The following is a 26,798-nucleotide window of genomic DNA, read 5'->3' as shown; positions in this document are numbered from 1 at the left end:
AATACTGTTGATCAGAGAAGTTTTGCTGTTTGACAGTTGCCTGTGGTTTTTGGCCACTGACTTAACTCTCAGCCTGGGTTTCCTGATTTGTAAGATGGTTTTGTTTTGTTTTGCTTTGTTTATTAATTTTTGAGAGAGAGAACGTGAGCAGGGGAGGGGCTGGGGTGGAGGTACGTTACAGAGGATCCAAAGCAGGCTCCACTCAGACAGCAGTGAGTCTAATATGGGGCTTGAACTTACAAACAGTGAGATCATGACCTGAGCTGAAGTTGGACACTCAATCAACTGAGCCACCCAGGTGCCTCAAGACAGTTTTTGTAAGTCAGGATGCTACGGATAGTCTAGGTTCTGCAACACTAAGAAGTAATCTTCTGAATCTCAGTGGCTAAAAATCCATAAAGTTTCATTTTTCATGACACATTCTTTGTGAATGACTGGGGAATGTGTCTGTCTTCATGGAGGCTCCTGGATGATAGATTAGCTTCCCACATGAATATTCCCATCCCCAGGTCCAGACAGAATTTAGGGGGACGAGGGTTGGCAATCAAATGTTGGTCCAGATGAGTTATACACCATATGTATTTATGAACTGTGTTACACGACTGTACCTAATTTCATCTAAGGCAATGAAGGAAGTTTGCATCAGTAACCGCTGCAGAGAGAAATACTACTACTTCACTTTTCATGATTGCTTTGAGTATTAAATAACACACGTGCTTAGTATAATGCCTACACATGGCCAATGCTCCATAATAGAACATGAAACTATTCTTATTATTGTTTTTATGATTCAGCAGTTGATTATATTTCCAGCATACTTGAAACCATCCACTTTTCTCTTCTCCTTTTTTTCTTCCTCCCAAAAATGCAGAGGTGGATTTAACCTTTTCCTCTCTAGACATACCACAAATTCTTAGTCAGTACAGTTGAGTTCATGCAGTTTTAGACCCAGTTAGGGACTCTACCCTTCTGAGCTTAGGTTTGACGAAGGTAGATGATTCTGTAAGATGCTTGCTTTGTGGAGTGATAGCTTGGATATCTGCAATAGCTCAGGATTGTGTTCACTTTGTTGGTTTTCAGTTTAAGAGCACCAGACTTAAAGCAGGCTTTTTCATCTGAGTCAATGTAGAAACGGTCAATATGTATTATATGTCTATGAAGCTGGTTTCTGGATCAATTGCAATTAGTTTGCAGCAGATTGCATTAACATATCCAAAATTAATACGGTGAGTGTTCTAATGAAAAGGAATTGACCAGACCATACTGTGGCAGTTTTAGTCTCTCTCAAATGCTCTTTGCAAATTGTATTTTTTTTTCTTATTCTGTTAATGGCTTTAAGTTGGTATGATAACATATACTTAATCTATTGATCCTTCCCCACCTGCCTTTTAAAAGTGATCCCTGTTAGTTATGTTAGTATATAACTAATGTTTAATCTTTTCTTTCATTAGGGAGCTTTCACTAAATGTCTTAAACTTGAATTTTTTGGTACATTTTGTGATGTGTTATTGAGACTGTTAAGTGAATATGTATGTTCATGTGTGAAATTTTGTTTTTCAAATTAACTAATATTTCATCAAGACTTAAAATTCAGAAGTAAGATTAACAAATAATATACAGTTAATAAATCATACAGTAAGTGATATGACCATACTTCTTTGTCAATTTATTTTATTTTATTTTTTTATTTGTATAAAACTTTTATTATTTTTTTTATTTTTTATTTTTTTACAAATAATTTATTGTCAAATTAGTTTCTTTTGTCAATTTATTTTAAAACTCTGGTACTATTCAGAAGGATGGAACAGAAAGATATCTTTAGGCTAGATCATGTCAAAATTTGAATTTTTATGAGTGTGTAAAAATTATTTTGTTTTAGGTCTGAAAGACTGTTGCTTTTCTATTTTTAGTGAAAGTTACTTTGTGGAAATGAAAAATTGTCTGTAGTTGGGAAACAAAAGGACAAAAGGCAGGACTTATGTATTTGGCCATTCTTGAGTATCTTCCATATGCCAAGCACCATCATATTCTTCTTAAAGATACAAACAATTTGAAGACACACTCTGCCCTTGAGTAAAACTCAGTTTAGTTGGAAGGCTCTAGAGCCTCCTTGGAATGTCCTTTAACCAGAAGACCTCCACGAGTGCATTATAGCTTAGAGACTGCAGAAGAAAATGCCATTTTAAGGACACATTTGAGGTCCTGAAATCTAATGGTTCCATGTTGTAAAGCCCTCTGGACCTGAGTTTATGGTCTGTGTGATACTGCCCTGGCCATCCCTCAAGGCCATTGACAGAAGACACTAGGCAGCGTGACAGGTGATTTTCCTCCACTCTTGTGATTCTGTGGTATGGCTGACTTTTTTGGTTTGTGCATTATTGGCATTGTTTTCTTACCTACTGTTGGGCAGGGGTTTTTTTTGTTTTTTTGTGTTTTGTTTTTGCATCAGGACTCATGGATGGAAATGAGTTTAAACTAGGTATATTCATTCTTTTTTCTCTTCAAAATAGGGAATGCTGTTGCTCTTATTTAATAAAATCAGAATTTATTTGTTCATGTTATTCTGCTCCTTAATTACTTTCTTTAAGCACAGATTAAAAAGTAATTAATAGTGCATATTGGAAAAAACCACTTCTACATGATACTTAAGCAAAGTTACATTAATAGTTAATATATGAGTTGCAGTGTTTAGGAAGTAATTTATTTATGATGATTCAGGTTACTATCCTCAAATTTGGTTTGTAAAAGAGATATTCTCCTTCAATGATAATGATTTTACCTAGAGTCCATTAAAAAGCATGGCAAAGAAGTGTCTTAGTCTGGGTCCATTGAACCTCAAAGTGTTAAAAAAATTTTCTGAGATACCTTACACTGATTAACAGTGTGCACACAGTTATTAAAATAATGCTATGACCTTATTTGGGGTGGGAATGGGGGAATGTATATACTCTATAATTCATTTCTTAACATTTTAGAAAGTAACTTTTTAGCGGTGCCTGGATAGCTTAGGTGGTTGTCTCCAACTCTTGGTTTTGGCTCAGGGCATGATCTCACGGCCTGTGGGTTCCAGCCCCGAGTCGGGCTCTGCACTGACAGCGCAGTNCCTATGCTCTCTCTTTCTCAAATAAATAAACTTAAGAAAATAACTTTTTATTTTTTTTTAAACAGTTTTCTTTACTCTTAAATATTTATAGACTCAGGGAGCTGCAAAAAAAAAAAGAAGAAAACAAGCAACAGTCCCACATATCCTTCTCCCTCTTCTCCTCCTCACATTTTGTCAATATCAAAACCAGGAAATTGATTTCGGTACCTTCTTGTTAGCTAGGTGATAGACCCTATTCACTTTTCACCATTTCTTTAAATCTGCCTTCATTTGTGCCTGTGGTTGTCTTTAATATTTTTGATTCGAAAAACAAGCATGTAGAATTTATATAGGATTTTTTTCCTTTTTTTTTTAATGTTTTATTTATTTCTGAGAGAGGGAGAGAGACAGCGTGAGCAGGGGAGGATCAGAGAGAGAATGAGACATAGAATCTGAAACAGGCTCCAGGGTCTGAGCTGGCTGTCAGCACAGAGCCCAATGCGGGGCTCAAACCCACAACTGTGAGATCATGACCTGAGCCGAAGCCGGACGCTTAACCGACTGAGCTGCTCACGTGACCCGGAATTTTTTTCCTTTTAAAAAAAGGTGTTGCTGATTGTCGTTTGTGGGTACCTTTAAGACTGGATACATACGTTGACTGTTATTTTCCTGTTATTTATAAGCATTCTTACCCCTCCTCTCTCTCAATCTCTCTAGGCAGTGCAGTTAACCCCCCGACGATGGCTGAACCTGCAGGAATACCAGAGCAAGAAACTCATGTCTGAAAATGGAGTGAAAGTTCAAAGATTCTTTGTAGCAGACAGTGCAAAGGAAGCTCTGGAGGCTGCTAAGAAACTAAGTAAGCTAATTCACAACAGGTGAAATACACTTGCCCAAATTAGCAACTTCACAGGTAGCCCTGTCCCAGTAGCTGGTTATATGAACCGGCTATGATGATACCGTGGAGAGCTTTTGAATTGCAAAGGCAAAAAGACCCAATTAGGAAAACTCGATTCTTTTTTCACGAGATAGCAGCATCTGCGATGTCACTGTGGTAATTTTACCAAAAATTTCAGCTACCTTTTCACGTAGTTCTCTTTTCTGTGGGATAGTGGCAGGGAGAAATACGGGCATAGAGTGTCAAAGAGAAGCCCACAGCAGGGTAAGGCAGGAAAGATGATTGGCATCCTTTTTAAGCCTCTAATAGGGAAAGTTCTCTAAGTGGAGGAGAGGAAGGGGAAGAACAAACATGCCTTTGGACATGCTGAGTTTGGGTCAGGGTTTTGCCCTCCCGTTTATGAGCTCTGTAACTTTGTATAAGTGCCTTCTTTTTGGGCCTCAGTTTCCTTATCTAAAAATTAAGGCTAATCTGTTATCTCCTAATGCTGGTGTGAGCCTTTAAAGGAGACTATACATTGGTAGGTGGTAGAAAATAACTAATTTCCCTAATTATAGATTGAGTAAGTAGGAACCAGATCCAGCTGTTTTTCCATGAATATTCCTTCTGGAAGCCTACAGACTTTCTTACTGTCAGTCTGGATTAGCACTGCCCACTAGAAATATAATGTGAGCCACATAAGTATTTCAGAATTTTCTGTATTCAGAAAAGTAAAAAGAAATGGGTGAAATTAGTTTTATAGTATATTTCGTTTACCCCAATATATCCAAACTATTATCATTCCAACATGTAAATAATGTAAAACACTTATCAGTGGAACAGTGTACGTCCAGTTTTCCTCCTAATCTTCAGAAATCTGGTTTGTATCTGACATTCCAGCCCATCTCATGTCACACAAACCATATTCAGATACTCGATAGACAGGTGGGGCTGGTGGCTGTGGTGTCAGCATAGATCTGGACACTAGAAGGATGTACATATGTAATATTTGCCTGCAGTCTTGGAGAGCAATTGTTTCCCACCAGAGAGAATAGAGCATCTGCTAACTGCCCTTGCCAGGCAGCTGTAACAAACAAGTTTGAGAGTGCAAGATAGGAGCAGGCTCCATATTTCAATTTCCCAATTTTCTATGCTCTTTTAAGAGTAAGCAGTGAGGTACTTCAGCTAGTAATCGTTCTTTTATCTCCCTTCCAGAGTTCCCCCAGATGCTTATCTGCCAGATCCTTTCTATGTTTTGTCAGTTGAAATGTATGTTTATTCTTTCCTTCAACAAATATTTATTGATTGTCAGCCACATGTGTTAGGCACCGTGGATACAGCTGTGGAAGAGAAGCAAGCCCTCTTTTTAAAACTTACAGTTGAGAAAGAAATTAATTGGTAATTTTCAGATGCTAAATGTAGAAATTGAGAGTGACTTATAGTTTAAGACATGGAAATTGGTTTCATTTTCAAAAACTATCAGAATTGGTTTTCATGGTGGAAAAAAAAAAATGATAACATTCGCCCCACACCTGGATGAGAGCTCCTCTGTGCGGTGTGAGAATAGACTCAGTAAAGGTTAGTACTCCAGCCTTTTTACATGAAAGGATCATTTTTGTTTTATACTCCTGTGATTTGGGGAATGGATAATGAGAACAAAGAAATGTAAAGTTCAAGTTGGTATTTGGTCTTCATTTTCCCCATTATTTCTTCAAATGTGCTGACACACTAGTATTCCAGATATAAGGGTCCTTCTTAAGGGGATTCTGGAAATCGGCTGATTACCACTCTCTCCCCAGTTAGGCATAGCATAGCAGAGAGGGCTTATGTTTCACATTTTCAATGGAGATTTGGGCTTACCGAACTAAGTGGCTTCTTAGTCACCATTTGGTTTTATAATCATTTATTTAGCTGCTGCTTTGTGGTTGGGCATTCTATACTGTGTAAAGACAGAATTTTTGCTCTTCAGGAATTAATGGGGTGGCCTTTATATGCTGGGCCCAGGGTGAAGGCAGGAAAAGAGACAGACAATAAAGCAAGTTTAAAAGAAAAGTAAAATTGAGAAAATTAAAGTACACTTTCCAAAAAGCCATTTTGTTTCTTGAGGAGTGGTTTTAGGAAAATGAGAATGACACGGCTGTGTCTGTGGCTTGGCCGTGCAAACCTTTGATATGTCATTTAAGTGATGTGGCCATGGGAGTGCCTCTCTGATCCTGTTCACAGCTAAAAGGGAATTTAGAGAAGGAATCCAAGGCTCTCATTTGCTGAATGAATGAGTAATCCTTTTCTTACTCAGTGAGGACTTTTGGAGGAAGGAAGGTCCCCTCTGGCTTTTGTTGTATAACAGACAATTTTGATCCGAGGGAATATTTGTAGTAGTGAAAGAAGAGATGGTACCAAGTCCAGTTAGTTAAAAATGAAACAAATTGATTGTAAGTATAAAAGTCACTGAGGTTGGCTAGAGAAAGCAAAACAAGAAGAATCTGGCAAAACTTCACAGTGCTCACCTTATTTTATTGTTGCTGCAAGGTAGATAGGAACCAGTAGCACAAGTTTTAGTAAATAGATTTGAAGTTAAGGTTAAAGCTGGACTACACATGCATCTTTCTCCTTGCACTTAAAATGGGACATCTGCCCTATAATTAGGATATTTTAATGGAGAAAAATTACAGAAAAGGATAATATGCTTAATGTGTGGTAAGTGCTATATAAGAATTTGTTACTGTCATCATCATTATTAGCATATGATTCCAAGGGGTTCACCACTGTCATGATTCAAATTCAGAGACAGATCCGAGGTGTGTGATCAGTATTTCTTGATCCTGTGTTAAGATTTCATATTTTAATTTGAAAACTTTATAAATGGCTGAAATGTATTTGTGTACTACCTCTCAACTTTATTCATACTTGGATGTATTTGATACACAGCGATACGTGTAAAATATTTTGAAAATAAGTGTTGGTGTTACTCATGCCTGTGATTTCCAGGAATCTCTGTGTGGATTATAAAGCTCTTTCTTTGTGTCTGGACCCACATTCCTGGTTGCCTGTTGGGTGTCTATTTGTGGGTGCCTCCATCTTTCCTGGCCCAAATGGAATTTGTCACCTCTGGAGGTTACTCCAAACCTTCTCTTTTTCTTATCTCCTATTTACCCATCTGGGATTCCTCCAGATCATCTTTTTTTCCTTTAAGTTTCTATTTAAATTCCAGTTCATTAATATACAGTATTATGGTATACAGTGTACTGATTCAACACTTCCATACACCACCCGGTGCTCATCATGACAAGTGCACTCCTTAATCCCCATCACCTATTTTACTCATTCCCCGCCCCACCTCCCTTCTGGTAAGCATCAGTTTGCTCTCTGTCATTAAGAATCTGTTTCTTGATTTGTCTCTCTCACTTTTCTCATTTGTTTTGTTTCTTAAATTTTACATATGAGTGAAATCCTATGGTGTTTGTCTTTCTCTGACATATTTTGTGTAGCATTATACTGTCTAGCTACATCTATGATGTTGCAAATCATGAGATTCTATTCCTTTCTATGGCTAAATAATAGTCCATCATACATACACACACTACACCCTTCTTTATCCATTCATCAGTTGATGCTCACTTGGTTCACTTCCATATCTTGGCTACTGTAAATAATGCTGGAATAAAAATAGAGGTGCATAAATCCCTTTGAATTAGTATTTTTATATTCTTTGCATAAGTAGCCTGTAGTGCAATTGATGGATCATATGGTAGTTCCGTTTCTAACATTTTGAGGAATGTCCACACTGTTTTCCATAGTAGCTGCACCAGTTTGTATTCCCAGTGCATGAATGTTTCTTTTTGTCCACTCCTTGCCAACGCCTTTTGTTTCTTGTGTGTTGAGTTTAGCCATTCTGACTGGCGTGAGGTGATATCTCATTGTAGTTTTGATTTACATTTCCTTGATACCAAATGATGATGAACATCTTTGTATGAGTCTTTTGGCTGTCTGTATGTCTTCTTTGGAAGAATGTGTATTCCTGTCTTCTGCCCATTTTTTAATTGGTTTATTTGTGCAGTATTTTTACTGTTGAGTTGCATAAGTTCTTTATATATTTTGGCCGCTAACCCTTTATCAGATATGTCATTTGCAAAAACCTCCCATTTCATAGGTTGCCTTGTAGCATTGTTGATTGTTTCCTTCACTGTACAGAAGATTTAAAAAAAATTTTTTTTAATGTTTTATTTATTTTTGTGAGAGAAGGAGAGACAGCATGAGCAGGGGAGGGTCAGAGAGAGAGGGAGACACAGAGTCTGAAACAGGCTCCAGGATCTGAGCTAGCTGTCAGCACAGAATCTGATGCAGGGCTCGAACCCACAAACTGTGAGATAATGACCTGAGCCGAAGTTGGACGCTTAACCGACTAAGCCTCCCAGGTGCCCCACTGTACAGAAGCTTTTTATCTTGATGATAGTTCATTTTTGCTTTTGTTCCCCTTGCCTCAGAAGACATATTTAGAAAGAAGTTGCTACAGCTGATGTCAAAGAAGTTACTGCCTGTGTTCTCTTCTAGGATTCTGGTCTCAGATTTAGATTTTTAATCCATTTTGGAATTATTTTTGTGTATGGTGTAAGGAAATGGTCCAGTTTCATTCTTTTGCATGTTACTATCCAGTTTTCCCAACACCCCATTTGTTAAAGAGACTGCTCTTTTCCCATTGGATATTCTTTCCTGGTTTGTCAAAGATTAATTGACCATGTAGTTGTGAGTTTATTACTGGGTTTTCTATTCCATTTTATTGCTCTATGTATCTGTTTTTCTGCCAGTACCATGCTGTTTTGATTACTCTAGCTGTGTAATACAACTTAAGTCTGGGATTATGATGCCTCCAGCTTGGCTTTGCTTTTTTAAGATTGCTTTGGCTATTTGTAGCCTTTTGTGGTGCCATACAAATTTTAGGACTATTTGTTCTGGTTCTGTGAAAAATGCTGTTGGTATTTTGATAGGGATTGCATTGAATCTTGTCACTTGCTTTGGGTAGTATAGACATTTTACAGTATTTGTTCTTCCAATCCATGAACATGAAATGTCTTTCCCTTTCTTTGTGTCCTCTTCAATTACTTTCATCAGTGTGTTCAAGTTTCAGAGTATAGGTCTTTTACACTCTTTGGTTAGTGTATTCTCATTATTTTTGGTGCAGTTATAAATGAGGTTGTTTTCTTAATTTCTCCTGCTGCTGCTTCATTATTGGTGTATAGCAGTACAACAGATATCTTTTTTTAAGTTTATTTTTATTTTGAGAGAGAGAGGTGGAGAGACAGATTGCGAGGGGATAGGGAGAGAGAGAGGGGGAGAGAGAATTTCAAGCAGGCTCCCTGCTAACAGCACAGATCTCACAAACTGTGAGATCATGACCTGAGCCAAGAGTCAGATGCTCAACTGACTGAGCCACCTAAGTGCCCCCAAATGAAACAGACTTATTTACATTGATTTTGTGTCCTGTAAATTTACTGAATTCATTCATCAGTTCTAGGAGTTTTTTGGTAGAGTTGTTCAGATTTTCTATATATAGTATCATGACATCTACAAATAGTGAAAGGTTTTACTTCTTCCTTACTGATATGGATGCCTTTTATTTCTTTTTGTTGTCTGATTGCTGTGGCTAGGACTTCCAATACTACGTTCAATAAAAGTGGTGACAGTGGATGTCTTTGTCTTGTTCCTGACCTTAGGGGAAAAGTTCTCATTTTTTTCCCATTGATGATCATAGCTGTGGGTTTTTCATATATGGCCTTTATTATGTTCCCTCTAAACCTGCTTTGTTGAGGGTTTGTATCATGAATGAATGTTGTACTTTGTTAAATGGTTTTTTGCAGCTGTTAAAATGATCATATTGGGGGCGCCTGGGTGGCTTAGTTGGTTGAGCGTCCGACTTTCCCTTAGGTCATGATCTCGCGGTTCGTGGGTTCGAGCCCCGCGTCGGGCTCTGTGCTGACTGCCAGCTCAGAGCCTGGAGCCTGTTTCAGAGTCTGTGTCTCCCTCTCTCTCTGACCCTCCCCTGCTCACGCTGTCTCTCTCTCTCTCTCCTAGAAATATATAAAAATATTAAAAAAAAATGATCATATGGTTTGTATTCTTTCTCTTGTTTATAAAATGTATCACATTGATTGATGTGCAAATGTTGAAACATGCTTGCAACCTAGGAATAAATCCACTTGATTGTGATAAATGATTTTATTAATGTATTGTTGAATTCATTTTTCTAGTATTTTATCGAAGGTTTTGCATCTGTGTACATCAGGGATTTTGGTCTATAGTTCTCTTTCGTGGTGGTGTCTTTATCTGGTTTGGTATTAGGATAATGCTGGCCTCTTAGAATGAATTTGGAAGTCTTCTGTTTTTAGAAACAGTTTGTGAAGAATAGGTATTAACTCTTCTTTAACTCTTTGATAGAATTTGCCTGTGAAGCCCTCTAGTCCTGGACTTTTGCTTGTTGTGGTTTTATTTTGATTTCTGATTCTATTTCTTTGCTGGTCATTGGTCTGTTCAAATTATCTAATTCTTCCTGTTTCAACTTTGGTAGTTTATATGTTTCTTGAAATTTATCCTTCTCTTCTAGGTTGTCCAATGTTGGCCTGCAATTTTTCATAATATTCCTTTATAATACTTTGTATTTCTGTGGTGGTGGTTATTTCTCCTCTTTCGTTTGTGATTTTGTTTGGGTTCTTTCTCTTCTTTTTTTTTTTTGATGAATCTGGCTAGAGGTTTATTAATTTTGTTGATCTTTTTTACGAATTAGTTCCTGGTTTCATTGATCTGTTTGATTTTTTTTTTTTTTTTTTTTTTTTTTTTTTTTTTTTTAGTTTCTATTTCATTTATTTCTGCACTAATCATTATGATTTCCTTCCTTCTGATTTTGGGGTTTGTTTGTTCTTTTACTAGCTCCTTTAAGGTATAAGGTTAGTTTGCTAATTTGATGTTTTTCTTGCTTTTGAGTAGGCCTGTATTGCTATAAACTTCATTTTTAAAACTGCTCTTGCTGTATCCTAAAGATTTTGGACTGTTGTATTTTTATTTTCATGTGTTTCCATGTTCTTTTAAGAACTTTGATTTCCTGGTTGACCCATTCATTATTTAGTAGCATGTTATTTAATCTCTATGTATTTGTGGTCTTTCCAGATTTTTTCTTCTAATTTCATAATAATGTAGTCAGAAAAGATCCATAATATGTCTTTGATCTTCTTGAATTTGTTGAGGCCTGTTTTGTGGTCTAACACAAATGAGAATGTTACATATGCACTTGAAAAGAATGTGTAATCTACTGTTTATGAGTGGAATGTTCTGAATATATCTATTAAGTCCATCTGTTCCAGGGTGTCATTCAAAACCATTGTTTCTTTGTTGATTTTCTGTTTAGATGATCTGTCCATTGATGCGAGTGGGGCATTAAAGTACCTTATTATTTCTTTATTATTATCGATTAGTTATTAACTGTTTTATGTCTTTGGGTGCTCCTCTGTTGGGTGCATAAATATTTATAATTGTTTTATCTTCTTGCTGGATTATCCCCTTTATTATTATATAGTATCCTTCTCTTTCTCTTGTTGTAGCCTTCATTTTAAAGTCTGTTTTGTCTGATATAGGTATTGCTATTCTGACTTTCTTGTGACCTCCATTTGCATGATAGATGTTTCTCCGTCACTTCACTTTCAATCTGTAGGCGTCTTTAGGTCTAAAATGGGTCTTGTTGGCAGCATATACATTGGTCTTACTTTTTTAATCCATTCTGTCACCCTGTGTCTTTTGATTGGAATGTTTAGTCCATTTACATTCAATTACTGGTAGTATTACAGTAATTACTGGTAGGTATGTTTTAATTGTCATTTTACTATTTGCTTGATGTTTGTTTCTGAAGATTTTCTCTGATCCTTTCTTGTTTTTCTCTCCTTCATGTTTTACTGATTTTCTTTGGTGATGTATTTGGACCTTTTCCATTTATTCTTTGCATATTTATTAGTGGTTTTTGATATATGGTTACCATTAGATTTGTATATAACCTCTTTGCATATAGCAGTCTAGATTAAGTTGATGGTTTTCTAAGATTGAATCCATTCTTTACTTCTTACATTTTAGGTATATGGTATCATATTTTATATCCCTTTATTTTGTTAAATTCTTGACTGATTTTTACAGAAATATTCATTTTTACTGCTTTTGTGTTTTCTACCTTTATATTTTCAATTTTATCTCTCCTTTCCACTCAGACAGTCACCTTTAATATTTCTTGTAGGGCTAGTTTAGTGGTGATGAACTCCTTTAATTTTTGTTTATCTGAGAAACTCTTTATTTCCCTTCCTATTTCTGAATGATGGCCTTGCTGGATAAAATATTCTTGGCTGCACATTTTTGCTTTTAAGCACTTTGAATATGTTATGCCACTGCCTTCTAGCTTTGAAAGTTTTTGCTTGAAAAATCTCCTACTAGCCTTATGGGTTTTCCCTTGTAAGTTACTGTCTTCTTTGGTCTTGTTGCTTTTAAAAGTTTTTCTTTATCATCATATATTTTCCAATTATTATATATCCTGGTGTGGATCTGCTTTTGTTGATTTTGATGGGAATTCTTTGTAACTGTTTCCTCCCCCAGATTAGAGAAGTTTACAGCTGTTATTTCTTCATATGGATTTGCTGCCCCCATTTCTCTTTGTTCTTCTTTTGGGACTCCGATAATACAAATATTACTATGTTTAATGGTGTCACTGGGTTCCCTAAGTGTATTCTTGTTTTGCATAATTCTTTTTTATCTCTTTTGTTCAGCTTAATTACAGTCCATTACTCCGTCTCCTAGATCACTAATTCATTCCTCTAATTCTTCCATCCTACTGTTCATTCCATCCAGTGTGTTTCTCATTTAATTTTTTTTTACCCTTTATCTCTGTTGTTATTCCTTATCCATGTGTTAAGGGTTTCATTTATGTCTTCTACACTTTCCTCAAGTCTAGTGTGTATACATATGATCACTGCTTTAAATTCTTTATTAGGCATCTTACTTGTATCTGTTTTGCTTGAATCTCTGGCCATGGCCTTGTCTTTGACTTTCTTTTGGGATAAATTTCTCTGTCTTCTAATTTCCTCTAAGTCTTTATGCCTCTTTCTCTATGGTAGGAATGTCAGCTAAGTCTCCTTTTCTTAGGGTAATGGCCTTATGAAGATGAGACTTTGTAGTGTCCTGCCATGTCATGTCCCCTGTCCCGAAGGTTGCTGCTCCTGGGAGTGTGCTGTGCATGCTGTGCTGTTTCATTCCAGCTGCTTTATCCCTCTAGTCTAGTTGTCTGTAAAGGGGCTGTTTGCCTGAAAGGATTTAATCCTTGGCTTGAATATGGTATGTTTTAAGTAGGTGTGCTCTGATCTGCTTGTGAAACGAGATGTCTTGCTGCTGCCACTGGAAACAAGCCTCCACAAACCTCCTTGGTTGGGAGACATGTTATGGACAGGAGTTTGAGCCACTCTTCGTAGGAAGGAGGACTGGGAAGGGCGGTTCCACGAGGATGTGGTGAGGCAGGGCTTGGTGCAAGCAAGCTAGGTAGCAAGTGTCTGAACTATGCTGGTTCCCACAGGTGGTCCTGTGCTTATGCTGAGAGGTGGTGGAGGGAGATAGTTCTCCTCAGTTCCCCTGTTGCTGGAGGCGTTTCTCCACAAGTTCTGCCCATCTGGGACAGGCTCCTAGATGAGGAAGCCCCAGGTGCTCTTCAGATGGCTGTTTCCACACTGTTATGTCCATGTGATATTTATCCTGCCTTTTCTCCAAGAGCAACTTCAATGTCCTCTGAGCTCTCCCAGAGCCAAGCATGCTGGCCTTCAGAATTCCAGACTGCAAGCCCCACTGGCTGCAAGCACCCGGGAAGCCTGAGCCCTCTCTCCCTCCAAGCCGATTGCTGTGGAGATTTGCCCTCCCTGTGGACTCTCCAGTGTGCTGGTCTGTCTCTTGCCCCTTTCTATTACTGCGGCTTTCCCTCCACTATAATGACCACAATCTGTTTGTCTCCCAAGCTGTGTCTCCACTTTTCCCACCCTCCTTGATTGAGTTCTCACCTCTACCCAGAGTTGTGAGTTGTTCTGCTATTCCTCAGAATTTGGGAGTATTTAGGATGATATGATAGTTATCTAGTTGTAGTCATAAGAGGAGGTGAACCTAGGAACTTCCTACTCCACCACCATCTTCCCTTCCTTCCCCAAATGTTGCTATTTTTTTGTGCTGTGTTGTTATTTTGCTAAGCAAGCAAACATGTAGAGTAAGGTTAAAAACTTGCCAAAGTTATGTAGCTAATAAATGACAAAGATAGGATTTCTACCCAGCCAGATTAGATGTAATCTCCTCCCCAAGCATTTTTCCTCTTTGCTAACCTAATGATGATATTCTTGGGAGATTTTTATGTGTGAGTCAGCATGTTTCAGATGGAAAATACATATTAATAAAATTAGAAGATTGAATTAAGACGATGTGGCAGGTTCTAAGGCACAATTTATAGAAACTGTGTAATCTGCAGACATTTTCTTAATGATTCATTTTGTTGTCTCTCTTTGGGCAAAAGAACATTTGCCTATAGTTATGGAAATCTTGTTCATTTGAACGTTTGTTTGAAATGGGTAATGCAAACCTTTTTTTGTGAAACACAATTCATAATGATAAGAGTGAGTGAGAGCCTCATTTTCTTATGTAGAAGGTAGACTTATGTCTGATTGAGAGAGTAAATTTGGTTTGGTGAATTAAGTTTTAAAAATGAATATTACCTGGATAATATTCATTTCTGAAGCAGTATGTATGAACTACTTTTTGTAATCATACTTTAAGGAGGGCATTGTGTCTCTCGCATACAATTTTCTCAGAAGTTTTAGTAGTTAGCTTTCCTCTATGGATTACATTTTATGTATACAATCAATAGTTAATTACAGAATACCTGCTGTATGCATAGCTAATTTTTATGTTGCCTTTCAATTCTCTTTAGAGGTGAATGATAGAATATGTCTCTCATGTAACTTAAAAGCCTGTCTTAAAGGAGAAATTGCATATAACTAGATGAAACTTATCTAGGACCACTACCTTTTAGTTTTAGGAATCTCCATAATTTATTAATTTTTCCGGTCATGTTGATGTGAGACTCTCAGCATTTGATTAAGCACGAAGATTGTAATTCAGAAACTCAGTTTTCTTTTTTGCCAGGAAAGAAATTGAAATATGAATGGAAAAATTAATCTTCTCTGAGCTAATGACATGCATCCTAAAATGGAGATAAGGAGCTTTTATTGAACTTGAATAGCTTTGGATTGCTTTCAGCTACAACATGTTTCCATTTGTCAATATGATAACTTATTCTCTGAGTTTTATATAATCACATCCTAAAGCCTAGTGAATTACAGCATTAAGGAATTGTATTTTATGTAAAAAGGGAACTGCTGCCCATTCACTACTGACTGACATGAACTATTAACACTGTTGTCAGTTAAATTCATGGCACACCTCCTTAATTTTGTGGCTTTGTCATATCACCTTATGTGGTTAGGATCTTGCAAAAAGATTTTATATCCTGTGTGTTGAGATGATGATCATAATTGTCTTATAAGGTCGGGTAAGGATAGCATTGATTTCTGTGTATTAAATTTTCATTTTACTTTTGTATCAGCCATTCATGATTTTGAATCTGGAATCAGGAATGCAAAGAAGGAAGAGTCATGGCAAGTGTGGTCCAGCAGAGGTCGAAGCAGTGTTTGCTTTCTAGGAATAATGGTGGTATCTTCATGAGATAGATGGTTTCTGTGATGAGATTTGACTGTGTTCCTGTCTGCTCCTAGACCCTTTTGATGCCTTCCTATTTTCTGAGCCTGATTTTCTCACCTCCTTTGTGCATCTTCCCAATATCTCTTCTGTAATTTACTTTATGCTTATTTTAGCTAGTGTTAATTTTTATTGCTTTCTGCTAAGAACTCTGACTCATCCAGACAAAAAGTGCTTAACATAGGTCCTGAGACATAGTAAATGCTCGATAAATATTGTTACTCAGAAAATTTTCACTTGCTCATGTTTACTTACAAATGGTGTTTAAAGAAGCGTCTTAATTGACTTTAAAGGCTTTACTTAACAGTTTTCATGAAGTGGATCCCATTCAATAATGTGTGACTTTTAATATTATTTCCTGTTGTACATATTTTCCAAAGAGATACCCTATTTTATAAAGTGTTTCTTTCTATTCTTCCTGAATCTACAGACATAAATGGTCCTCTCAGGTCATCTCCTTAGAATTTCTCTATGCTAGAGCATCTATTCCGTAATTGTCCTATGGTGTTCACTGGTGGAAGCCGCAGGGGATCTAGAGAGTGGAGGACCAGATCAAGGCAGGTTGTAGGCAGGCAGGCCTTAGGGAAGTGCACATGTAACTTCCTCTCAGTTTCCTTAGAAACTGTGAGAACAGCATTTTGAAAGTAAATGTCTTAACTTGAATTTCAGTAGTATACTAAAGCAAGGATTAATTATTCTTCTCATATTTTAACCAATAAAAATAATAGTGGTGACATTTAACCTTGGGCGTCTTTCCCTGTGCCTGACATCCTGCTGAGCATTCAGCAAGTATGATCTCAAAATCTTCATTTTTTTGTTTTTGTTTTTGCTTTTTAATGTTTTACTTATTTTTGAGAGAGAGAGAGAGAGAGACAGACAGACAGACAACGTGATCAGGGGAAGGTCAGAGAAAGAGGGAGACACAGAATCTGAAACAAGCCTCCACGCTCTGGCAGTCAGCACAGAGCCCAACGCGGGGCTCGAACTCACGAACTGTGAGATCATGACCTGAGCTGAAGCCAGACGCTCAACCGACTGAGCCATGCAGGCGCCCCTCAAAATCTTCATTTAGACCAGAGAGAAAAGTTTTCCTTTAGGGACTGGTTCTGAATATCACCAGATCTCCACATGCCCATGATTGTGTATCCACAGTAACTGACATAATTTCACTTTCTGTCTTCTCAGTGTGTCATTAATGCAGTTATTTATTAACATGTTTTTTTAGAGCTACCTCATTGTGAGTGAACAAAGAAGTTATGTTGCCACATGGTCTCATTTTCCAGGAGTTTCCTGTGAGCTATTGCTCCCTGGGGTCTTTTACTCACTGGAGGGTAGCTTATGGGGTTGTAAATGTAAAACAACTTTACCTGGGCTAAGTGGGTCTAGGAACTAGCTCTGTAGTAACTGTCTGTCTGCATAGAGTGGCTTTTTTAATGAACTCTTACATGTAAACAGACAAATCTCTGCTAATTACAAAAGTAATATGCTCAATTATTTTGATTAAAAAAATACGGAAATGTACAACAAAGTAGAAACCTCCTCAAATCTCATTAATCCAGAGGGAACCTTCCTTAATATTAATATATGTCCCTCCATTTTTCTTATGCATTCATTCATTCAGTCAGTCAGTCAGCAACATTAATTCCTATGCACATATGTACATAAACATAATTGAGAGGCAATATTTGTAAATTTGGTGGGACTTACAAGGTATATAGGCTTGTAATTCTACTTTACAAGTTTTACATTATAACATAACCTTTCCCCAAATATTAATTTTTTTCAAAAACACTGTTTTAATGTTTGTATGTTAATTCCAGATTGACTGTTATTTCTTACTGTGACTGACTTAGATTTTTTTTTTCCTGTTTTGGCATGTTAGGTAATGCTGGGCTTGTAATATACATAAACTGCCAAATTCTCAGTAGCTTAACGTAATAAAGAGGTATTTCAGTTTTTTTAAGTTTATTTACTTTTGAGAGAGAGAGAGAGAGAGAGAAAGAGTGGGGAGGGGCAGAGAAGGAATCCCAATTAGGCTCTGCGCCATCAGTGTGGAGCCCGGTGTGGGTCTTGATCTCACGAACCGAGCCATGAGATCATGACCTGAGCTGAAATCAGGTGTTGGATGCTTAGCTGCCTGAGCCAAACAGGAACCCCTAAAGAGGTATTTCTTAATCACTTAGAAGTCCTTTGTGGTGTCCTTGGTCTGCCTATAAGTGCTGACTCACAGATGGAGCTTCCTGTCATTCCACTCTGCCCTCTTCATCACGTGGCTCCCAAACAAGACCTGGCAATTGTGTTCATTCCAGCCACTTAATGGGAAAAGAGCATGGAGGGTTACATGTGGAGGTTTTGCATGGACCGTGTCGCTTCAGCTCATGTTCTAATGGCCGAAGTTCCTCAGGTGGTCACAGTGAATAGTGAGAGACACTGAGAGGTCGTCTCAAGGCACACTTAGAAAGAGGAGGAAATGGGTTTGGTGACAATGTAGTTTTCTCTGTAGCATTTAGAATTTGGAGGAAATGTGCCTCTCTGTCCTGGCTTAGACTGAACTTGGACTGTATAGTCAAAACAGACCTCTCCCTCCAGCTGTGTTTTGATTACTTCAGCCACAGCCGACTTGACTAGAACATTGAGGATGATAAGGCATACTTCAAGGAATGATTCCAGTTAAAACATGCAAATGCAATACATGCCTTCTACAAATGCGGCCCTCAGCAATTTCCCTTCCTTCTTTTCTTCCTTTTTTTTTTTTTTTTTTTTGGTCCAAACTGAGCACGTGTTCTGAAGTATAATAAAAGGAATATAATAAGTTATTAAAAACATCAACAGCAGATGAAAAAAAAATGCTCAGTGCTTTTGAAATAACACCCGAGTGTTAAACTATATTTAGTGTACAGCTTGTCAGATGATTTGATAATGAATATATTACTCGTATACTGTTGGTTGATATTTTCTAGGGAGACGTTGGTATATGAAATCAAAAGTTGTATACTTTTGAAAGAAAATGAAAACCATTCTTTTTCTGCATTGTAACAGAATAAATATTACCTAAGGAATTATGCTTTTAAAATGCTACGCTATTCCCCAAGGTGGTTGTTACAGGAGTTGGCAGTGTTTAACAGATGTTCATAAATAGTACTAAGGCTCCAGTTGAGTTTTCTAGGTTACTTACAAAAACGTCAGGAAATGAATTGAGAAAGTTAAAAAAATATATTGCTTGATTTATCTCAGGATGAAAACCAGATGAGTAAACAAGCTACCTCAATTATGTATTTTTTTTTTTTTACTTTCATTCAACATGGAACAAGCTAAGGGATTTGTGAGTCTGTTGTTCTCTCAAATTAAATGTAGGCCAAGTATTAGAATATTTTTTGTCTTCAAGGCTTTTATTTGAGCGAAGATACTAGTCACTTCAGTGCGGGGAGAAAGCAGCAGATGGGATGTGGATAACAGGAGAGAAATAACAGTGCTGAACGTATTTGATATGCAAAACTCAAATTGTTCCCAGTCTTCAGGTGCTAGATGTAGCACTGAAAAACAACTTCACATAAATATACAGTTTCTTTATAAATAAACTACACATGAGCATCGTAAACATGAGAAAATCTAGATCCCTTCATGACTTTCCTCTTGCTCAGAATTCCATACTGCTCTTCCCCCTTCAGTGGATTCAGGTTTAACTCACATTGGGGCACCTAGGTGGCTCAGTCAGATAGGGTCCGACATTGGCTCAGGAATGATCTCGCGGTTCGTGAGTTTGAGCCCCATGTCGGGCTCTGTGCTGACATCTAGCTCAGAGCCTGGAGCCTGCTTCAGATTCTGTGTCTCCCTCTCCCTCAGACCCTCCTCTACTCATGCTCTCTCTCTCTCTCTCTTTCTCAGAAAAAACAAAAAACAAACATAAAACATGAAGCTCACATGGCTACTTGTGCAGGACCTAGTCATGATCTGTGTCTCTTGTTTTCTTTTGTGTGGCCACATCACTTTCTTTCTTGCCTTTGTCTCTGTTCTTTCCTCCACAGAATGCCTTCTAACCCAGTAGAGATCGCTGTGGAGTTGGTCTTAAATTCATATCCTGAGCCTGCCCCATGCTAGCTGTGTGACCCTCGAAAAGTGAAATAACTTCTAGTATTCGCATTTTCCCTATCTGCAAAATGGATTTAGTAATAATACTTGCTTCCTAGGGTAGCTATGAAAGTGAAATGAAATCATATACGTATAAGGTTTAGCAGAGTCTCAATGGGTAGCTTGAATCATTGTCGTTATTATTATCACTCATTCATCTTGGTTCAGCTTAACTTGGTCCATCTTGGTCACCTCTCAGTGATAGCCTTCTGGGAGGTATGTGGTGGTGTTTAAGTAGGTGGACCTTGGAGGACACAGCCTTGGTTTCAGGCCTTGCTGTACCCCCTGACTAGCTGCATTTTAACTCCTGTAAGGCTCCATTTCCTCATCTGTAAAACATGGGATATTAGTAGTATGGGTTAGGTTGGGGGAATGGCCTAGGTCCTATTACAGTGTCTGGCTCATAAGAAACATGGGTAGATGTCATCATATGTATTTTTATATTTTAATTAAGATATAATTGACCTGACATGTTCGTTTCACATAATAATTCAGTAGGTGTATATATTGGGAATGATCACCACATTAAATCTAGTTAACATCTATCACTACATATAATTAGAAGATTTTTTTGTTTTCTTGTGAAGAGAACTTTTAAGATCTATTTTCTTACCAAATTTGAAATATACAGTACAGTATTTTTTACCATAGTCACTGTGCTGTGCATTATGTTTGCATGACTTATTTAGTTATCATTCATTTGTTTATATTTTATTTTAGAGAGAAAGAGTGCAAGCCTGGGAGAGGGGCAGAGAGAGGGAGAGAAAGAATCTTAAGCAGGCTTCACTTTCAGTACAGAGCCCGACATGGGGCTCCATCTCATTTCTGTGAGATCATGAAATAAGCTGAAATTAAGAGTAGATGCTTAACTGACTGAGTCACCCAGGTGCCCCTTACTTATTTTATAACTGGAAGTTTGTACCTTTTGATTCCCTTTATCTATTTCACCCATCCTGCACCCCTTGCTTCTGGCAACCACCAATCTGTTCTCTGTTTCTAGAAGTCCTTTGTTTTGTTGTTTTTTAGATCCCACACATAAGTGATATCATAAGGAATTTGTCTTTCTCTGCTATGTCTTATTTCATATATCATAATCCCTTCAAAGTCCATCCATTTTGTTGTAAATGGCAAGATTTCCTTCCTTTTTATGGCTAAATAGTATTCGTGTGGGTGTGTGTGTGTGTGTGTGTGTGTATGGGTATACATCTTTATTCATTCATTGACAGGTTGTTTTCATGTCTTGGCTAATGTAACTAATGCAGTAAATGTCAGAGTGCAGATATCTTTCAAGTTAGTGTTTTCATTTCCTTCATATAATTACATACAAGTGGAATTCCTTAATCATATGATAGTTCTATTTTTAATTTTTTGAGGAACCTCTGTACTGTTTTACATCATGGCTACCCCAATTTATATTCTCACCAACAGAGCAAATGTTGTCATATTGCCATAGTTTTTGCTGTTACAGTAAGTGGTATGCTCCTATCTGTGTGCATAGGGTGGGGTTAGCCACTGTAATTTAATGTGTTGGGTCTATATCCCAGAAGAAGCACATTCTTTATGAGATAGTTGTGGTCTGCCCTATTACACAACAGTTTTTATATAAGAAATACATTATATGTGTTTCCATAAACCAAGAGGGAGGTTTCAAGAAGTATCTTTCTAAAATTTTCATATGTGTTTCTGAGCATAGATGACAATCCCTATTAGTTTGCCTGGGACAGACGTGGATACATCTTTTATTCCAGAACTGTTATTAATAGCAATCCCATTCACTCTCGTAACTGTCTCCATTTAAATGATGAAGTATGTGGTCACCTTACTCAAAGAGTGGCTTTAAGGATGACTTTTTCATAACAACTGTCTTCAATATGAAGCCTGTTTAGTAGGACAGAATATGACAGTTTTGAGTATTATCCCATTAGTTCACTCAGCTTTTAAATGAAAGACAAACAGGCCATTAACAAGCCTTCCTGATGCTATTAGGGAAGAATGCAGGGGCAGGAGTATAAAACACTTGGGTCGGACAAAGTTTGCACCTCTGTTCCAGGGCCAAGGCTGTTTCCCATTAATTTTTGCATTCCTGCTACCTCAAATGTAGTTTGTATTCCATAAATGACTATAGATTGGAAAAATCATTAAGAGGATAGACACCCTAAGAACTTCTATCTGGGTTAACATTTGCCAAGAGGAACTTCTCTGATGTACACACCTAGCACGTTCTCTTTACTGCTGTTGGGCCATGTTTTTAAGCTTGGTCTAGGAAGAAGGCAAAACTTAAGGGAGGAGCAGCCCCATGGGCCATGGCGGGAAGCTGGAAGTCATGAACAGGGGCATCAGCAAGGTAATTACTGGTGGGAAAGAGAAGCATGCTGCCTGGAGGAAGTGTATGTGGCTACCTTCCATGATAGGATTCTGTGAACAACTTAAAGAGATACTACTTTCAGTATACCCCAGGTCAGTTTTTTTTTTTTTCCCCCTTTGTAGCTTGGTAAACTCTTGAGTACTCAGTCAGAATTCAGTAGACTAAGCAGTTTAGACACTCACAACTAAACTCATGAGAATGATGCGTAAGCCAGAATGCCACTGGGCCTATTTACAAAATGTAATATTTTCCTTATGACTGGATATTCCTGTCTACCATCCTAATTGATGTCTTAGAAGGCAGATTTGTCTTGTTTTACCTATACCTGGGACTTTTTTCCCCTTTTCACGCAAAAGAGCACACTTCAGCAGAAGCTGAAGCTTTCAGTTACTCACCCACGCAGCAAATATTTATTGGATGCATGTGTTAGGTGGTCGGACATATATTGGCTGACATTGTCTTGAGAACTTGATGTATGTTTAATAAATGCTGTTAAGCGCTTTGCTTGTTTTGTCTCCTAGAATCCTCATAAGATATTTCAGAGATAAGCTATTATCTAGTTTATAGAAGATTCCTAAGAGGTCTAGGAAGGCTGGACTCTGAGGTTGCCCTTTTAGTAGCTATAATAGTATGATTTGCAAATTCCAGGAGAAAAAAAAAATAGAGCCATTCTAATGACAGAAAAGCAAAGTCAGAGACTTCTGTGCCCAAAGCCAAGGGACCAGGGCCTCTAGTGTCCATAGCCCTGCTTGGAAAGATGCTTGCCTTCACCCAGGGTGACCTACGTCTGCACACCTTCTTGCTTCCCAGAGTTTAGTCCGAAACACCCTCGACTGGGCAGGCACCCACCAAAGCCCTCCCTTCCTGCTTGAGGCCTGTCTGACATCCTGTCTCTTGGATCTCTTGATTTTGTTAATCCAAACTCTCGAGAACCCTGGTGTTTCCCCTTCCCCTGCCATGAATAGTGCAAGCAGCACCCATTAGCCGAACAAGGATCTAGGTCTCTTGTGTTTCACATCACAGAGATATTCTCAATATAGAAACATCCGCAGTCATGATTCAGTGCCTTTGAACTTCACAGTGGTTAGAATTTCAAGGGGTCTTTTGTGAACATTGAAGTCTCTGAAGAAGGTGGATTGCTAAAATTTTCCACTTGTCCAGTAGTATGGAACTCTAACTAGTGGTAGAGAATGATATTTTCATTGTTTCATTTTTAATCTCTGTAGCTGAAAGGCTTGTAGCTTCATAACAGGCCAAGCAACTTTTTATTTGTTCAGCTTCCTTTGATTTAACCAAAGTAGTTTTGGTGATGGTTGTGACCGGGGTGTGTATGTGGGCACTGTTATGGGAGTTTGATATTCAGTACTGTTCATTTGGAAAGAGTGGTACAATTAAAAGTCTGGTGTAATTTTTATAAACTGAAGTGCAGCTAACTTTTTTTGCCTGTTAAATCCCTTTTGAACTTTTAACTTAAAACTGTATCAGTGATAAACATCATCTGTAGCTCTACCATCTTATTGATTTTCACTTTCTGTTTTCAATAATAAAAATCTTTTACGCTTAAAACCAGGAGGGTATCAGGTTAACAGATTTCCTGGACCATTGGGCACCATTCAATTGATATTCAGTAACTTACTGAGAAAATTTGTTTCTATGTGTGAAGTTGGTGGGGTTACAGAGAATAAACAAACTAATTAGCAAACAGTTTACAGATTGTGAGGAGTCTGTGACAGAAACAAAGAAGTGTTCAAGTCATGGAGGATGAGAATGGTCAAGGAAGTCTTTGAGGAGATGATTTTAAGTCAATAAGTGGGGATGGAAAGAATCAGTGGTGAGAAGAATGGGGAGTAAGATGTTCCAAGCAGAGGTGACAGATAAGAATGAGATCCTGAATTGGACAGCTTTATTAGTTTGAAAAACCAAAAGGAGATCAGTGAGACTGATGTTTAGAGAAGGGCAGTGGGTGAGATATGAGAGGTAGGTTTTTATTGGCATAGGTAAGTAATTTGGGTTTTATTCTAAGTGAAATGGGGAGCTGCTTAGAGAATTTTATAGAATCTTATCAGTTGGACAGCTCAGCAAAGCCAGATGCCAAGCTACCACAAAACTCATTGATTCATTTGTTCTGCTCAGATGTCTTCATATTGGCCCATCCAGGGCCTCACTGGGTGACGTCCGCTCCAGGTGTTTCTCTGCTCCCTTGGACCAGCAGGCTAACAGGCATATCTTCACAGGAGAGGAGCCAATGTGCAGGAAAGCAAGCCTGACCACAAACGTATTTCAAGCCTCTGCTTGAACTAGCCTCGGCTAATACACCACTAGTTGAGTCCAAAGTCAGAGGACCAGGACCTCTAATAGAAAGAGCTTTAAGGGCCTGTGGTAGTGGGTGTGGATCCAGGGAAGGGTAAAGAATGGGGGTCATGACTCATTAAACCAAAACAATTACCTGATCTTGCCTGTTGTATAAAATGTTCCCCATAGACTGAAGTGACCAACTCTCCTAGATTGCCTGGTAATGAAAGGGTTCCTGTGATAGGGGACTTCCATTGGTAAAACCAAGAAAATCCAAGGCAAACTGACCTGACCTGTTTCACATTGTGGATTGTCCTGTGGTAAATGGATTAACAGGGCTGCAGGAAGAGGTAGGATGTTCTGGTGGTCATTCAGGTGAGAGAAGATGGCAGTTCGGAGGATGAGGGTGACAGGAAGTAGGAAGAGGATGTCTTTGAGATATATTTTGGAGGTAGAGCTGATGGAACTTATCGTATGGGATGTGGTAGACCAAGAAAGGAGCTGAGGAAGTGTGAGACCAGTTGAATATGCTATTTGCTGGAGCATGATGATCTTAATATCGTATAGTGGAGAATAACAAATTTTAATTATTATTGCAAAAAGATTACAGTAAACAATACTTGCAAATACATTCTGTATTGTAATCACACAAGATGGTATTTTTCTTTGAAACATGCCAAAGAAGTCAGTGGAATAAATGTGGAGTTTGCTGTGCATTAACCCAGTCCTATAATAATGTAAATAGGTTGTATCAGAAAAATTATCAAAAAAAACAAAAACAAAAAGTAAAACCAAAGCAAATCTTCCTCATAGCCAGCATCAGCCACCTCAGTTCACCATAGCACTTTGTTTATATAGTGAAAACAGTTGAGGGGTGCCTGGGTGGCTCATTCAGTTAAGCATCCTGATTTTGACTCAGGTCATGATCTCACGGTTTATGAGTTCAGGCCCTGCATCAGTCTCTGTCTGCCCCTCCCCGACTCATTCTTTCTCTTGCTCTCTCAAAATAAATAAACTAAAACAACAGCTACGACGACGACGATGACAACACAGTTGATATTGGAAAATGGGTCCCGTATTCTTCATTTTGATTTGCCAAGGGCTGTACCCATCATGGTTTACGTTTACATTTACATCATGTTTCATATATAGTGTCTTGTTGGGTGACTGTACATGGTGTGGTGGAAAGAATATCTGAATAAGAGGCAGAAAGTCTGAATTCAAGCAGTGGCTTTCATATTCAGTCACCGCCCCCCCTCCTTTTTAAGGGGGCAGAGCAGTATGTATGCTTGTGATTGTATGTTGCCAACTCCTTTACCTCACTTGTTTAGTTTAATATCTTGAATGACAAGGAGGACCTGTTCCCCTGGACCATCTGGGGATGTTGGGTGAAATTAACATTGAATTAACACCAGTGTACATGTGGACAATGCCACTCAATACTTTTGTGACTGAATAATTTGCTTGGCATATTTGGGTTCAGTTTATTCGTCTGAACAGAGAATAATTGGGATGTTGTAAGGATCACATGAGAGAATATGATATACTCTGCGAGGTCCTATCAATAAGGTCCTTTTCCTCCTCTACTGGGACAGTGAATTTCCAGATGTGAACTCAGGTGTCTTCATTTTTTTTTTTTCATCTACACCTTGCACTCTTGTATGTGTTAGTGACGTACACGTTTGTGGAAGTCATGGCAGATAAAATGTACACTTTCTAATAATTATCCTTGATTCTACCACTTAGCTCTCTGGACTGTTGGCTTTCTTTTGAAGCCAGACGTACTGGGCTTTTCTTGTAATTTGATGGTATGAGATCTTGAGCAGGTTACTTAACCCTTCCCTGCCTTAGTCTCTCCATCTAAAAAGGCACTAATACTATTTCATACATCAGATATTTGCTGTGAGTCTCCTTATTATGTTAATTGTAATAATGCATTGTCTTAACATAATTAAATCAGTGCATGGAAATTAAAACCACTCAATGAATTTGGCCTTCTTAATTATTATTGCTGTTAATTATTTATGGGTAGGTTTTCTGCTAAATTTACTTGATTTTTAGTTTTGAACGGTGAGCTAGAAATACCTGGTTATTGAGAAAATTGAAAAGCTTATGTTGTGATAATCTTCTAAAGGGTACTTTGATGTAGATTTTCATTATTTATTTTTTGGCAATTTGTGATTTTTCTAATAGCAGATAGTGTACTCCATTTGATGAATTTAATGCATTTGATAAAATTGTTTTGA

General features: G+C 37.9%; 1 protein-coding gene across 2 annotated transcripts in view; it reads left to right on the top strand.

Moving 5' to 3' along the window:
- SUCLG2 (succinate-CoA ligase GDP-forming subunit beta) overlaps nt 1-26,798 on the top strand; it is a 260,803-nt gene that overhangs the window by 42,608 nt on the left and 191,397 nt on the right. For both annotated transcript variants that reach the window (XM_077770601.1, XM_077770600.1), the window contains exon 2: nt 3,800-3,941. In XM_077770601.1, coding sequence (XP_077626727.1) covers nt 3,800-3,941 — 142 coding nt within the window. The remainder of the gene's footprint in view (nt 1-3,799; nt 3,942-26,798) is intronic.

This window comes from Crocuta crocuta, unplaced genomic scaffold (genome assembly GCF_008692635.1).
Source record: "Crocuta crocuta isolate KB4526 unplaced genomic scaffold, BGI_CrCroc_1.0 scaffold126, whole genome shotgun sequence".
NCBI classification, from domain to species: Eukaryota; Metazoa; Chordata; class Mammalia; order Carnivora; family Hyaenidae; genus Crocuta; species Crocuta crocuta.
This window is presented reverse-complemented; position numbering and strand designations above follow the sequence as displayed.